This window comes from Nicotiana tabacum, chromosome 13 (genome assembly GCF_000715075.1).
Source record: "Nicotiana tabacum cultivar K326 chromosome 13, ASM71507v2, whole genome shotgun sequence".
NCBI lineage: Eukaryota > Viridiplantae > Streptophyta > Magnoliopsida > Solanales > Solanaceae > Nicotiana > Nicotiana tabacum.
In genome coordinates this window covers 111,385,481-111,400,932 of record NC_134092.1, presented here as the reverse complement: position 1 = coordinate 111,400,932, position 15,452 = coordinate 111,385,481, and the positions used below count along the sequence as shown (strand labels likewise).

Here is a 15,452-nt window from a genome sequence, read left to right as displayed (position 1 = left end):
ATTAGTGGAGTTTGAGGAGTTTGCAATACAGGAGGAGGTTGCATGGAGACAAAGATCGAGAGCACTCTGGCTGAAACAAAGAGATAACAACACCAAATATTTCCATAGAACGGCCAATGCACACAGAAGGTACAATAACATCGACATGCTGGAAATTGAAGGTGAACCTGTAAAGAACCCTGCTGATATCAAGAAGGATATCATCACTTTCTACCAAAATCTTTATGCTGAGTCAGAAGTGTGGACGCCCCAAGGAAACCTTAGAGTTTGTCCTATGATCACCTTAGAAGAGAATGAGATGTTGCAGAGTCCTTTTGATGCCCAAGAAATATGGAGCAATGTCCAAGCATGTGCCAGGGACAAAGCTCCTGGCCCTGACGGCTACACTATGGCCTTCTTAATCCAGTGCTGGGAGGTGGTCAATTCTGATGTCATTGCTGCTGTTCAAAACTTCCATGACAGAGGTGTTTTGAAAAAAGCTTCAATGCCACCTATGTGGCCTTGATTCCAAAAAAGGTGGGTGCCAAGGAATTGAAAGACTTCAGACCTATTAATTTAATAGGTAGTATCTACAAAATTATCTAAAAGCTGCTAACTGAAAAACTCAAAAAAGTGGTGCACAAATTGGTGGATGCTCAACAGATGGCTTTTATCAAAGGGAAACAAATAGCGGATGCCATACTCATTGCTAACGAGTGTGTTGATGCAAGGATTAAAAGCAAAAAACCAGGGATATTATGCAAGCTAGATATTCAGAAGGCTTTTGACCATCTAAATTGGAGCTTTTTGCTTGAAATATTGGTGAAAATGGGCTTTGGAGATAGATGGCTCAACTCGATTAAATTTTGCATTAGCATTGTAAAATTTTCTATCTTGATAAATGGCTCCCAAGTTGGTTTTCTTCTCATCTCAGAGAGGATTGAGAGGATTGAGACAGGGTGACCCCCTATCTCCCTTTTTATTCATCATAGCCATGGAAGGTTTAAACGACATGTTGAAAACAGCTCAAGTCAACAGTTGGATTAAGGATTTTAATGTATCTTCTAGGGCATCTAACAACCTGGAAATCACACATCTCCAATATGCAGATGACACACTTGTATTCTGTGATGCTGAAAGAGAGCAACTGACTATTCTAAGGGTGATTTTTATCTTGTTTGAAGCCATCTCTGGGTTGCATATTAACGGGAACAAAAGCTATCTATACCCTGTCAACGAGGTAACTGAAATCCAAAGTCTGACTCACATCCTTGGAGGGAGAATTGGAACACTACCAGCTGTTTATCTTGGAATGCCTCTGGGAGCCAAGAGCAAGTCAAAAGATATATGGAATGGTGTTTTGGAGAAGTGCGAAAAGAAGCTTACTAATTGGAAGAGCCAATACCTATCCCTGGGTGCCAGGCTAATTCTGATTAACAGTGTACTGGATGCTATGCCAACTTACATGATGTCTTTATTTCCTATCCCTATAAATGTCGTGAAAAGAATAGATGCTTTGCGAAGGAACTTTCCGTGGCAAGGCAACAATGACAACAACAAAATCCATCTGGTCAAATGGATCTCTCTAACAGTTAGTAAGAAGGAAGGGGGCTTGGGAATTAGGAACTTAAGATTCCAGAATCACAGTCTAATGATGAAATGGCTATGGAGATTTGCTTCAAACGAACAATCACTATGGAAAGATGTAATCAAGCTGAAATAATGGAAGGGAAGTGGACAACTAGGCATGTTAATACTCCTTATGGAGTCAGCTTATGAAAATCTATCAGAAACCTATGGCTGAAGTTCAAAAACAAAGTCAGGTTCAAAGTACGCAATGGTATGAAAGTATCTTTCTGGGAAGATAGTTGGCTAGGACAATGTCCACTGAAGCAGTTATTCCCTTCCCTGACATCTACAACTTGAATCAGCAGCAAGGAGCAACTATCCGTAAAGTATGGTCTGTTCAAGGTTGGAACCTTAGCTACAGAAGATCTCTCAATGACCGGGAGATTGACAGGTTAACAGATTTGTACAGCACCTTAAACCAATTTAAAGGGCCATCAACTTCTGAAGACTGTATGTTGTGGCAAGGGGTTAGGCAAGGCAAATTCTCAGTCAAGTCAGCTTACAAGGAGTTCAATCTTTCTAACAATCAGATTGGATGTTGGCCCCGGAAGCTAATATGGAAAGTCAAAATTCCTTACAAAGTCGCTTGCTTCACATGGCTTTTGAACAAGAAAGCAATTTTGACCAGTGTTGTGAAGAGCGTGAAGCGAGGAAAAGCGACAAGCCCCTTTTCGCTTAAAGCGAGAAGCGAAGCGCTCGCTTTTTTGAAGTGAAGCGGAATTTTAAAAAAAATATTAAAATAAATACTGCATAGACAACCTATGTAACTGTAAGCAAAAAAATGGCAACAACTGAAACGAAAAAAATTGGGCAGCATTTCGCTGCAATTTAAGACTGAAACAGTGAAAGAAAAAGAAGAAGAAGAAGAAGAAGAAGCAGAAGAAGAAGAGAATGAGAAAAAGAAGAACTGGAGGGGGAAAAAATTTTGGCAGCATTTTGCTGCTATTTTGAGACTGAAACAGTGAAAGAAAAAGAAAAAGAAAAAGAAGAAGAAGAAGAAGAAGAAGAAGGGGGAGGAGGAGGAAGAAGAAATCACATACCTGGGCTTGAACATGATGAACTTGAACTTTAAAAGTGCAGAAAATGGGAACCCTAATCGTCTGTTCTTTTCTGCTGCTCGATATGTTTTGAAAAAAAGAGAGCTTTTTTAATTTTTAATCGTTGGCAGCACCTTAATATATCGAAGCGCTCGCTTCTGTCGCTTCTCACGCTTCTCGCTTTTTTGGCAGAAGCGAACGCTTTATAACACCTGCTACGCTTCACAACATAGAAGCGACCAAGTTCCCGCTTCGCTTCGTTTCACTTCACGCTTTAAGCGCTGAAGCGAGTGCTTTTCACAACTCTGATTTTGACCCAGGATAATCTAATCAAGAGGGGCTTCCACCTATGCTCCAGATGTTATTTATGTGGAATTGAAGCAGAGACAATCAACCATCTTTTTTTACATTGCAGGATAACGGAACAAATATGGAGGATTTTCATTAATCTGAAAGGAATCATGTGGGTTATGCCAAGGGATACCCATGAAGTTCTAGAATGTTGGAACAAATATAGTAGCTCCTCCAATCAGAAAGAGAGATGGAAGATTGTCCCAGCTTGTATTTGGTGGACAATTTGGAAAGAGAGAAACCAAAGATGCTTCGAAGATAAATACAACTCTATCTAGAAACTGAAAATGCAATGTTTATCCCTTTTCTATTTTTGGTGTAAGCAAGAATACATGGAAGATCTAGAGTCTTTTGTTGATGTTTTAGGATCCTTGTAAGTAGGTTAAGGCTTAATACACTTCTGTTCCACCTTTTGTAACTATGGATGATTGCACTACCTTTGGTGCAGTTAATATATATACAACAAATGTTACCTTCTCAAAAAAAAAAAACATGCTTTTTCTAAAGTTAAACGACCTCTATTTTTAAGAATGTCCCCCTGAAGACTAGTTCACCTCAAACCTTTGTCAATCAACTAGATAATGAAATCGTCCTCCGTGCTATTGCTTGATTTGTAACTTTAGGAACTCCTTTCTTACTGGTCTGATCTTATATCGCTGTAGTTTTTATAAGTGCTATGCAAGGTATTTGTGATTTTTTGTCCTTGTTGTTATGTGCATGGAAGTCCAATTTGACTGATAATTTTGTTTTGTTCGCTAGGGAATTAAGAGTGATGTCAGAACAAGTTCAGGAATGTTTTTGAGCCCTGATGAGAGGAAGTATCCCATGATACAGGTCTGTACAGCACACGGATCCTTTCAACTCCTCTTGTTCTCTCTTCTTCTTATTCAAAGCTCAACATGATATGCTACTATCTTTGGCAATATCTTGCCGAGTTAACAAGGTTCTTTTATCCCACTTGGGTTCCCCTGTCTTGCACTTGCATTTTTTTTTGTGTATAAAATAACGTTCCGATTATGTGGTGATTGGTATTGATAGTAAAAGTTGGTCTTACATTGGTGATTTTCTTTGCATTCCTGTACTTCCAGGCAATTGAAAAACGAATTTCTGTATATTCTCAAATACCAGTTGAAAATGGGGAACTCATTCAAGTGTTAAGGTACGTAATATGAGAATTTGCTTTTTTCTGTTTTTCATAATGAGATGGAAAGCTGATATGTTCAAGTATCAAGGCTAACATCTGCAGAAGCACAGGTATGAAAAGAATCAGTTCTATAGAGCCCATCACGACTATTTCTCTGATTCAGTAAGTTCTTAGTCCAATTTATTAGTTTGTTATTTCTGCTATTGGCTTATTTTTCTGTTTTCTATTTGTCATTTGGACAGATCTCTTTTAACATATCAATTTACTGTTGTCAAACTGAGTGATTCACTTACTTTATTTTGCAGTTTAATGTGAAGCGTGGAGGTCAACGAATAGCAACAATGCTCATGTATTTGAGCGACGGCGTTGAGGGGGGAGAGACATACTTTCCTATGGTAATTACTCATGAAACCTTGAAGAAAACTTCTTTCCTGTATGATTGACACTTTATTGTCTCTGGTAGAGTACTCCACTTGATTGTTTGAAATGTATCTATTATCGGATGCCTTCAATCATATTCAGTCAATTAGATGATTAACAGAAGATATTTTACAAAAAGAGAAAAATTGCATAACTAGTAGTTTCTGGAGGAATTAGTTTGTTATTCTAATATTTAGTTTCTGGAGGGGTTTTTGCAAGAGCTTTCTGCTGCTATTAGTGTCTTTTTTTTTGGTATTTTATGTTCCATGTATGATGCTTCCACCAGGATAATATGTCTTGTGAATGCTGCTTGAACGCTCGTTGTAACCTATGTTGTGCGGACTCTTCAAAACAGCTGCCAAACCCGTGTTGGATCCTCCAAAAATGCATTACTTTTGGAGGATCCGACACGCACCCATCGACATTTTCGGAGAGTACGAGCAACATAGGTTATAACTTGCTGTTTGTGTTTGGGATAATGAAATCGCTCTCCAGCAGAATTACCCTAAATGGATGCAACTTTCTTCATCATATTCTACAGTGAATAAGAATGATAGATTCGCTTATCTTTTTTTTTTATTTTTATTTTTTTTATAAGATAGTTGCTGTTGATCTTATGTTGGAGAGTCAGTAGATGTTCCATCTTTTGTCCAAGTTCTCAAACGTTTGGAAACTTGATTTCCTTTCGTTTCATAGTTGAAAGATGTGACAATTGAAAGTTCAACTACTAGCAATTTCAGCATTACTCTCTGTATCATGCAAGCAATTTTGTAGTTCTTAGAGAATATGTTGGACTAAAATTATGCCCTTGTGTTATCTCGCCAGAACATCTAACCATTTTTTGTCCGAGCAAATGAATTATAATTCTAAAAATCGTCCATGTGAATCAAACCAAAGTTTATAGCCTTTAACCTTCTCCGGCACCCTGTAATCCTATTGCTACCCCCTACAAATTATTGTATTCCACTATTCCTAATAGCTAATGTGGATTATGGTGGTTTTGCAATTCTGAGAAGGTTGTAGGGTGTAGGAATAGTTTGCAGGGTCTATAGAGGCAGCATAGAAGGAAAGAAGGGGGTGGAGGTGTAAAAATTCTATTGAGTTAACTTACTGTTTGATTCTAACTTTTTGTTTGATTTTGTTTAGTACATCTCGAAAAGGACTAAATTGGCTTATTTCAGATAAAACTGCGTACAAAATTTGTTAAGCACAGTATTTCAGAGAGAAATAACAGAAATTAAACTATAATTTTGGGGTTAAATGCCTAAAAGTGAGTTTGTCTTGTTATGTGTGTTCTCTGAAGACGATGAAGATGATAGGTGATAGGAACAGAGATTTAATAATGGAAAAAGAGATAGAAAATACACTAATATTATTGATAATAGAGAGACACAAGCATCTCGTATCTCACGGATAGTCTGACTGCATATAAAGGATAATTACAACACCTACATATTACTAGATCTATTGTTTATATGGAGGCTGACCATAATTACTACATAACCAAGTTAGGTTAAAGACAGATAACTTCTAGTAACCATAATAAACTGCTAACAGATAACTTCTTCTAATAACGGTAGGAAACTGCTTAATTTTCCATGTCTGAAAGCTCCAGAAATTTGAGAAGCAAATCATTATCTTCTCCTACATTTATTTGCTTTTGCCTCCTTGAATAAGTATGGAAGATACGTGGCTTATCAGTACACCCCTCCTGGAAAGACGACTTGTCCTCAAGGCGAAAGTCGGGAAATTGTGCAGCTAACAGATCATAGTTTTCCCAACTTGCTTCTTCGAGAGGTCGACCAACCCATTGAATTAATAATTCAAGTTGAGGATTGGTTGTTGGTGGTCCCCAGCGATGATCAAGAACCTGTTCAGGTGAAAGAATGAGCTCGCCTTCATCACTTATTGGTAGTTCCGGTGGCTGGGAAGGCAAATCAGAACCAAGCGCAGGCTTTAAGAGAGAAACATGGAAGATATGATGGATTTTAGAGCTGGCTGGGAGTTCAAGTTCGTAGGCAACAGGACCCACTTTGCGAATGACCTTGTAAGGGCCAAAGAAACGAGGCGACAACTTCTGAAATGGGTGATTGGCTAAGGACTTTTGACGATATGGTTGAAGACGTAAAAGGACAGCATCACCAACATTAAAAGAGAGATCTCTGCGCTTTGAATCTGCATGTGCTTTCATCCTGGATTGGGCCTTCAAAAAGTTATCCTTCATAAGTTTCAACATAGCATCTCGAGTCAGCATCTGTTCTTCAAGGTCTGCAATATTGGTGTCGCCTGGATGATAGGGATGCAGTAATGGGGAGTCTCGACCATACACAATTTTGAATGGAGAATAACCAGTTGAAGTGTGATACCCAGTATTAAAGGAAAATTCCGCCAAGCAAGAAACTTACTACATTGGAGAGGCTGGTCATGGGCAAAGCAACACAGGTATGCCTCTAAACAGCGATTGACGACCTCAGTTTGTCCATCAGACTGAGGATGATAGGAAGTGCCCATGCGAAGACGAGTATTACTGAGGCGGAAAAGTTCCTGCCAGAAAGCATCAAGGAAAATAACGTCACGATCAGACAAAATAGAACGTGGGATGTCATGAAGCCTGACAATTTCTTTGCAAAAAAGGCCAGCAACAGATTTAGCAGTAAATGGATGAGACAAGCCAATGAAATGGCTGTATTTTCTGAAGCGATCCACTACCACCAATACCGTATCGATTCCACCGGATTTTGGAAGACCAACAATGAAATCTAGTGAAATATCTTCCCAAACACGCTCTGGAACAGGAAGAGTTTGTAGAAGGCCAGCTGGAGCTAGAGTCTGATACTTATTTTTCTGGCAGATCAAACAATTCTGGACATATTGCTTGACATCCTTCTTCAAATGGGGCCAATAAAAACTCTCTGAAACCCGTCTAAGAGTTTTTAAGAAACCACCATGTCCTCCAACATGAGAATCATGAACCTCAGCCAATATCTTAGCTTTAAGAGAAGCATTGTCAGGAATGACCAGGCGAGACTTGTAATATAGAAGATTAGAAGACACCTGAAAATCCGGAAGAACAGTCGGATCTTCAAGCTTTTGAACAAAAAGCTCTTTTGTGTAAGGATCTGACTGCAACTTGGCTTGCAAATTTCCAAAGTTCATTGAAACAGGAATAGCTAAAGCCAAAAGACTTGCAGAATGTGGCCTGCGAGAAAGAGCATTTGCTCCTATATTTTCACACCCAGACTTATAAACAATGGTGAAATCAAAAGGTAGAAGCTTAAGCAAAAGCCGTTGTTGTTCTGCTGTGGTAATTCGTTGATCCAGCAAGTATTTCAAACTATAATGATCAGTCTTTACAAAGAAATGGCGCCCCAATAAATAATGTTTCCATTTCTGCAAAGCCAACACCAAGGCTAAGAGTTCCCTGTCATAGGCAGATTTGATTCTATTAGAAAAGGACAAGCCTTTACTGAAATATGCGATGGGATGTTCCTTCTGCAACAAAATGGCATCAATTCCCGCGGTAGAAGCATCACACTCCACCGTAAAAGGGTGGGTAAAATCTGGAAGACGCAAAACAGGAACTGAAATTACTGTTGGAATGCAGCAGTAGCATGATTGTCCCAATGAAATGCATCTTTTCTAGTCAAGTCAGTCAAAGGGCGAGCCAGCATGCCATAGTTACGCACAAAGCGCCGATAATACCCAATCAAACCCAAAAAACTATGTAGCTCCTTAACAGATTTAGGCAATGGCCAATCTAAGACAGCAGCAACCTTGTCAGGACCAACCCCCACTCCTGCACGGGAAACAGTGTGACCTAGAAATCCAATTTGAGGTTGGCCGAATAGACACTTTTTTGGATTGGCAAAGTAAGAATTGCTAGACAGAAGGTTAAGGGTCGTTCGAAGGTGCTCATAATGTTGTTGGATGGTAGGACTATACATTAGAATATCATCAAAAAAGACAAGAATGAATTTACGCAAGTAGGGGTGGAAAAGATCATTCATAGCAGCTTGGAATGTAGATGGAGCATTAGTCAAGAACAAAAGGTATGAAAGACTTCTCAGAATTGATCCAAGACTTATGTATCATTGACTTGCCACTACAAGGTGATCAGTATACTTGGTCCAGGGGAGAGAATCACATACAAGCATCAAGGATAGACAGATTTATGATTTCAACAGAATGGAGTGACAGCTTCAAAATTGTTAAGCAGATGGCCTTACCAAAGGTTATTTCTGATCACAGACCTATTTTGCTCGAGAGTGGTGACTGGGAGGCAACACCCTCATACTTCAAGTTTGAAAACATGTGGCTTGAGGCTGAGGGGTTTCTTGACAAAGTGAAGGCTTGGTGGAAGAGTTATATAATTAGTGGTAGTCCAGATTTCACACTTGTTCAGAAGCTAAAAAATCTCAAAAAGGACATCACACACTGGAACAAGGTCTTTGGCAAGCTAGAGGCCAGAAAGAACAAAATCTTAGACGAGCATTTCTCTCTTGAACAAATTGCTGAACGTAGAACACTTTCCACAACAGAGAAATCACAGATGTTAGCTCTACAACAGGAGTATCAGCAACTGATAAAGGCTGAGGAGATCTCATGGAGGCAAAAATTCAGGTGTTTGTGGTTGAAGGAAGGGGACAGGAACACAAAATATTTTCAAAAGATGGCTAACTCTCATAGGAGGAACAACTGTATTGACAAACTCAAAGTAGGACCAGAGATTATTGAGGACAAAGACTCTATCAAAAGGGAAATTCTGTAATTTTATGAGAAACTATACACTGAACAGGAGAGCTGGAGACCTTGTGCTGAATTTGAAGGTCTAGCAAGCATTTCAGAAGAGGAGAAAACAAATCTTGAGCTGGCATTTCAAGAGGAAGAGGTCCTAGCAGTAATTAAGTCACGTGCTCCAGATAAGGCCCCTGGTCCTGATGGCTACACTATGGCATTCTTCCAGAAGGCCTGGGAATTCATTAAAAATGATGTAATGAATGCACTTGATCACTTCCATCAACACTGTTACATGGTAAGGTGCACAAATGCTTCTTTCATAACTCTAATCCCAAAGAAAAAGGGAGCAATTGAACTAAAGGATTTTAGACCAATTAGTTTAATTGGCAGTGTATACAAGATTGCAGCCAAAGTTCTGGCAGAGAGGCTAAAAAGAGTCATGGGGAAGCTGGTTTCTAACCATCAGAATGCTTTCATAAAAAATAGACAGATTACTGATGCAGCCCCTAATTGCAAATGAAGTCACAGATTGGAGGATGAAAAGTGGGGAACCAGGCATCCTATGCAAACTAGATATAGAGAAGGCATTTGATCAACTCAATTGGTCATACCTCATTACTATGCTAAAGATGATGGGATTTGGAGACAGGTGGATTAGATGAATCAAATTCAGCATCACAACAGTTAAATACTCGGTGCTGATTAATAGGAGTCCAGTGGGATTCTTCTCCCCTCAGAAAGGCCTAAGGCAAGAGGATCCATTATCACCCTTTCTCTTCGTTCTAGCCATGGAAGGTCTTAGCAGAATGTTAGATAAAGCCAAGGAACCACAATGGATCAATGATTTTGATGTTGGCAACATGACAGCAAACTCAGTCAATGTCTCGCACCTTTTGTATGCTGATGATACCTTAATATTTTGTGGGGCTGAATCAAGACAAGTGCTTTACCTTAATATTACCCTACTAATCTTTGAAGTTTTATTTGGACTTCATATCAATATGATCAAGAGTAGGAGTGGCAAATGGGCGGGTCGGGTTGGATATGATTCGGGTCGAAAACGGGTAATGAAAAAATGAATAAATTATCCGACCCGACCCGACCCATATTTAATACGGATAAAAAACGGGTTAACCGGCGGATAATATGGTACCTATATTATCCATGACTTCTTGCATATGATCACTTTTGGGAGAATTTTTAGTCTCCTTAACTTGAGGAACCCCCAATTTGAGGTTTTACAAATGTAAAAGTTAGACCCATTGGTTATCCATTGGTTACCCATTGGTTATCCATTTTCTAAATGGATAATATGGTTCTTATTCATATTTGACCCATTTTTAAAAAGTTCATTATCCAACCCATTTTTTAATGGATAATATGGGTGGTTAACTGTATTCTTTTAACCATTTTGCCACCGCTACTCAAGAGTGTTATATACCTTGTCAATGAGGTTCCAAATGTGGCAGAGTTGGCAGAAATTTTGTGCTGCAACACTGGCTCCTTCCCAACAACATATCTGGGACTTCCATTGGGTGCTAAGTTTAGAGCTATATTCAGTTGGGCAGTGTGATTGAAAAATTTGAGAAAAGGCTAGCCTCCTGGCAGATGCAGTACCTCTCGATGGGTGGTAGACTTACTTTGATTAACAGCACTTTAGACAGCATTCCAACATATACTATGTCATTATTCCCTATGCCTATCAAGGTACCGAGACAGCTTGACAAAATCAGGAGGAACTTTTTGTGGGAAGGGAATAATAAGGAACACAAATTCCACCTTGTAAAATGGTCTAAATGCACAATGCCTAAGATACAATGTTGACCGGGCATTAAAAATTTGGCTACACATAACAAAAGTTTACTAATGAAGTGGTTGTGGAGATACTCTCGGAAAAACCAAGCACTTTGGAAAGAGGTAGTCAAAGCTAAGCATGGAGCCCAAAGCCATTGGTGTACAAAAATCTCCCGAGCCTCACATGGAGTTGGACCTTGGAAATACATTAGCAGACTCGGGGATGAATTCTATCAGAATGCCTACTTTTCTACAGGAAGTGGGACGCTCATTAAATTCTGGTAAGATAAATGGCAAGGGAACTGTCTTATAAAAGATGACTTTCCAAACCTCTATCACATCTCTTGTGATCCTGACTCATCCATTGCTTAATACAGGGAAAACAACAGTTGGAACATTCTTCTTGGAAGGTATATACAAGACTGGGAGTATGAGGAGCTGCTAAATCTACTGTCAAGGGCAGAGAATAATGGAATCAATGTTCATGCAGTGGACAAGCTAAAGTGGGGCAAGTCCAAGGAAGGTCTCTATTCTGTCAAGGCTGGATATATATCTTTGACATCACAAAATGAAATGGCAGAAAGCTGGCCATGGAAGCTTATTTGGATAACAAGAGCTCCTTTAAAAGTCACCTGCTTTTGTTGGACTGCACTACAAGATGCGTGCCTCACTAAGGAAAAGAAGCTTCCAGATTGCAAATAGATGCTACATGTGTCATAACAATGAAAAAACCAACAACCATTTGTTTCTACACTGTCCAGTAGCTGCAGATGTGTGGAACATGTTTCTCTCACTTTTTGGACTCAACTGGGTCATGCCTCAGAGCACCAAGGAAGCCTTTAGAAACTGAAACACATGGAAAGTTGATAAAACCATCAAACAAATCTGGAGAATGTTCCCTGCTAGTATTTTTTGGTGATTATGGACAGAAAGAAATAGGAAATGCTTTGATGGTGTATCAACTCCAATTCACTCTAGGTGCTTAATGTTTCTTTTTAGTTGGCACAAATTGTCCCCTGTAGACACCCCTGATAGCTTTCTGAACTTTGTCAGCACCTTGGTCTTAAATTAGCATTTCTTGTATTAGAGCTGACTTAGTTCTTTTTACTGTATTATCTTTTGTACTACTGCATCTTCTTGATGCCATCAATAAACAAATTACTTCATCAAAAAAAAAAGGCATGACGATATACTCATAGTGGCCAGAATGAGTGCGAAAAGCAGTTTTAGGAATGTCCGAAGGATTTACACGAATTTGGTGGTAGCCAGAACGTAAATCTATCTTAGAAAATATGATTGACCCATGGAGTTCATCAAGTAGTTCATCGATGTTGGGTATAGGGTATTTATCTGGGATAATGATTTGGTTAAGGCTGCGGTAGTCAACACACATACGCCAACTATCATCTTTTTTTCTTAACTAATAGGACAGGACTCGCAAACGGGCCGGAACTAGGACGAATGAATCCAGATTGCAACAAAATAGAGATTTGTTTTTCAATCTCGGATTTTTGGGAGAAGGGATAACGATATGGACGCAGATTGGGAGGTTTTGAGTTAGGAAGTTAAGGGATAGAATGGGTGAAATTGCGAAAAGGGGGCAGGGAAGTGGGTTCTGAAAACACATTGTTAAACTCACTGAGGAGCTGTTGCATCAATTGTGGAGTAGGGATATCACCTGAATGTTTGGTTATAGCTACCAAAGATTGAAAAGTTGCTGTTGTGTCTGTTTTCTGAGGAACACCTTGCAATCTGTATTTTTTCCCATTTAGTTGGAAAATTAGAAACATCTCGTCCAATTGGCCTGTATTGTGTTCAGGGATGCTAGCCATTGTATACCCAGCACAATGTCTGCGCCGCCAAAGGAAAAAGGGAAAAAGTCGTGCGTTACAACCAAATCAGAAAGCTCTACTGACAGGCCTTTAAAAACTCTGTTGCATTTGACAATTTCACCATTGCCTATCTGAACACCAAAGGTGGGAAGATATTGAACTGCCAACTCAAGTTCTGTGACAATTCCTTCTGCAACAAAATTATGTGTAGAGCCACTGTCCACCAACATCAGCGCTTTACGCCCACAAAGAGTGCCTTGAAGCTTCAAAGTGGTAGCCGATCCTTTGCCCAAAATTGCCTGAAAGGAAATTTCTGCCAAATCAGTAGGAAACATGTTGTCATTTTTGTTGTTGTCTTCCATACTCCGTGTCTCGTTCTCCTCTTGCATTAACTCCAAATGAGCAAAAGTCCCAGGTTTGCATTGATGACCAGGGGCAAATTTATCTCCACAACGGTAGCATAGACCCTTTTCTCGCCGATTTTGTTGTTCAGGAGTCAACGAACGAGCATTTGGAAGCGATGGCTGTTGAAAAGGACGTGTAACTGGTTGTCGGGATGATTGAGAATGGAAGAACTCTCGAGTGGTTGTTGAGGATGTGCCAGTTGAAGAAGGCCGTGGTGCTGAAGGCCAAGTGAGTCCCTTACTGGATCGATTTGTGCCTTGTTTGCCTTCATATTCTAAAGCCAGACTTGTATACAGATCGAGGCTTGTGAATCCTAACGTCCACGCGAAGGTCTTCTTTGAGCCCACTAAGGAAAACTCCAAGCAACACGCGCTGCTCGCTTTGCAAATTCCTGCCGATACTCGAGCACTATTCCAGTTTGTTGGATATTACACAGATATTCATCAGGGTTTTGAAACTCAGCAGGTCCGTAATTTTCTTGCATAACTTTCACCAATTCGTCCCAATAATAAATGGTTCGCTCGCTATTGATCTAAGCGAAAAGATCCAATGCATCTCCTTCCAAGTACATAGAAGCCACATCAACTTTACAGTCTTCAGGCGTTTGATAGTACTGAAAATACTTCTCTGCTTTCAGAATCCAGCCTCGAGGATCACCTCCCTCATACTTTGGAAATTCCATTTTTGTCTGCGAGCGGCGGGAAGTTTCTCGATGCCACCAAGTGCTGTCAACCTCGCCCTCTTCTGGTGCTTTAGCTTTCTTTTTATTGTTGTGATCTCCACTGTGATCACCTTCACCATGCTGGTTCTGACTGTTTTGTGCCTTTAAGACAGCAACATCAGCGGCCAAAGCATCAATGGCCTCCAGTTTCGCTGCTATAGTCGTCAATTGTTGGGCGATTGGATCAAGAATCGGAATGATGTGTTCGCTTTGGGAAGTGTTGGTCCGTGTGTTCACCATGGCAGATCTTACTGCTCTGATACCAATGATAGGAACAGAGATTTAATAATGGAAAAAGAGGTAGAAAATACACTAATATTATTGATAATAGAGAGACACAAGCATCTCGTATCTCACAGATAGTCTGACTGCATATAAAAGAAATTACAACACACCTACATATTACTAGATCTATTGTTTATATAGAGGCTGACCATAACTACTCCATAACCAAGTTAGGATAAAGACAAATAACTTCTAGTAACCATAATAAACTGCTAACAGATAACTTCTAATAACTGTAGGAAACTGCTTAATTTTCCATGTCTGAAAGCTCCAGAAATTTGAGAAGCAAATCGTTATCTTCTCCTACATTTTTTTGCTTCTTCCTCCTTGAATAAGTATGGAAGATACGTGGCTTATCAATAGGTCAACTTAAGTTTCTCGCCTCTGTATTTGTTAAAGATAAAACTGCTTGTGATACCTGACTATGCATGCTTCTTATTCCAACTTCGGTGCACCTGGGACCATGCATGTTGATTCTTCCAAATTTTTTTCCTTTTCCATCTCTGTTGCACATTTAACTTTTTCTTTTCGACGTTTCTAATTTCATGCTTGTGTTTCAATTTGGCAATGCTGTCTTCAGGCTGGCACCGGTGAATGTAGCTGTGGTGGCAAAATGATCGAAGGGTTATGTGTAAAACCTACTAAAGGAGATGCTGTTCTTTTTTGGAGCATGGTTAGTGTCTTCACCTACTATAACCTTTTTGCTGGAACTTTTCACAAAGATTTCATCTATAAATTACTCGGCAAATGTTGGCCTAGTTGCTTTTAAGATTTTAATAACTGCATATCCTGTTAGTCGTTTGACTTGGCATCCGTAATCTGTCACGTGTTCAGTATTTCGAGCAAAAGTCTCTTTACTTGAATCTAGTTCCTTTATGCATCATCTTGACATGAGGGGATGAGACTATTATTTCATTTTTTTGCCGGATACAGACAGGTTACTAATCTTTGATTGAAGGCGACAGGGTTACTAAATCTTTATACATGTATTGAACTAATAAAAGCTTCTGCCGTAGGTTACTTTGGTTGTCTATAGCCAAACCGTGAGCTATTAAAAATTTAACTGAGAATTTTATTAACATACGTGCTTTTAAGTCCTACAAACTTACAAACACATA

The 15,452-nt window shown here is 39.5% G+C and overlaps 2 protein-coding genes across 2 annotated transcripts in view; both read left to right on the top strand.

Moving 5' to 3' along the window:
* The window catches only part of LOC142167896 (prolyl 4-hydroxylase 1-like), a 30,077-nt gene that overhangs the window by 13,838 nt on the left and 787 nt on the right, over nucleotides 1–15,452 (top strand). Inside the window, exons 7-11 of the mRNA XM_075228323.1 lie at nucleotides 3,756–3,830; nucleotides 4,085–4,155; nucleotides 4,251–4,302; nucleotides 4,446–4,535; nucleotides 14,915–15,007. Of these exons, the coding sequence (XP_075084424.1) occupies nucleotides 3,756–3,830; nucleotides 4,085–4,155; nucleotides 4,251–4,302; nucleotides 4,446–4,535; nucleotides 14,915–15,007 (381 nt within the window). The remainder of the gene's footprint in view (nucleotides 1–3,755; nucleotides 3,831–4,084; nucleotides 4,156–4,250; nucleotides 4,303–4,445; nucleotides 4,536–14,914; nucleotides 15,008–15,452) is intronic.
* LOC142167897 (uncharacterized) lies at nucleotides 13,417–14,412 on the top strand. Its single transcript, XM_075228324.1, has 4 exons — nucleotides 13,417–13,556; nucleotides 13,625–13,793; nucleotides 13,966–14,075; nucleotides 14,163–14,412. The coding sequence occupies exons 1-4, from the start codon at nucleotides 13,480–13,482 to the stop codon at nucleotides 14,410–14,412; spliced, it is 606 nt and encodes a 201-aa protein (XP_075084425.1). The 5' UTR covers nucleotides 13,417–13,479.

Coding starts and splice junctions, on each gene's coding strand:
- LOC142167897 (XM_075228324.1), top strand. CDS start 13,480: ATGATTGAGAATGGAAGAACTCTCGAGTGGTTGTTGAGGATGTGCCAG. Junction 13,794..13,965: donor AGGGTTTTGAAACTCAGCAG/GTCCGTAATTTT, acceptor CTCTGCTTTCAG/AATCCAGCCTCGAGGATCAC. Junction 14,076..14,162: donor GTCAACCTCGCCCTCTTCTG/GTGCTTTAGCTT, acceptor CCTTTAAGACAG/CAACATCAGCGGCCAAAGCA.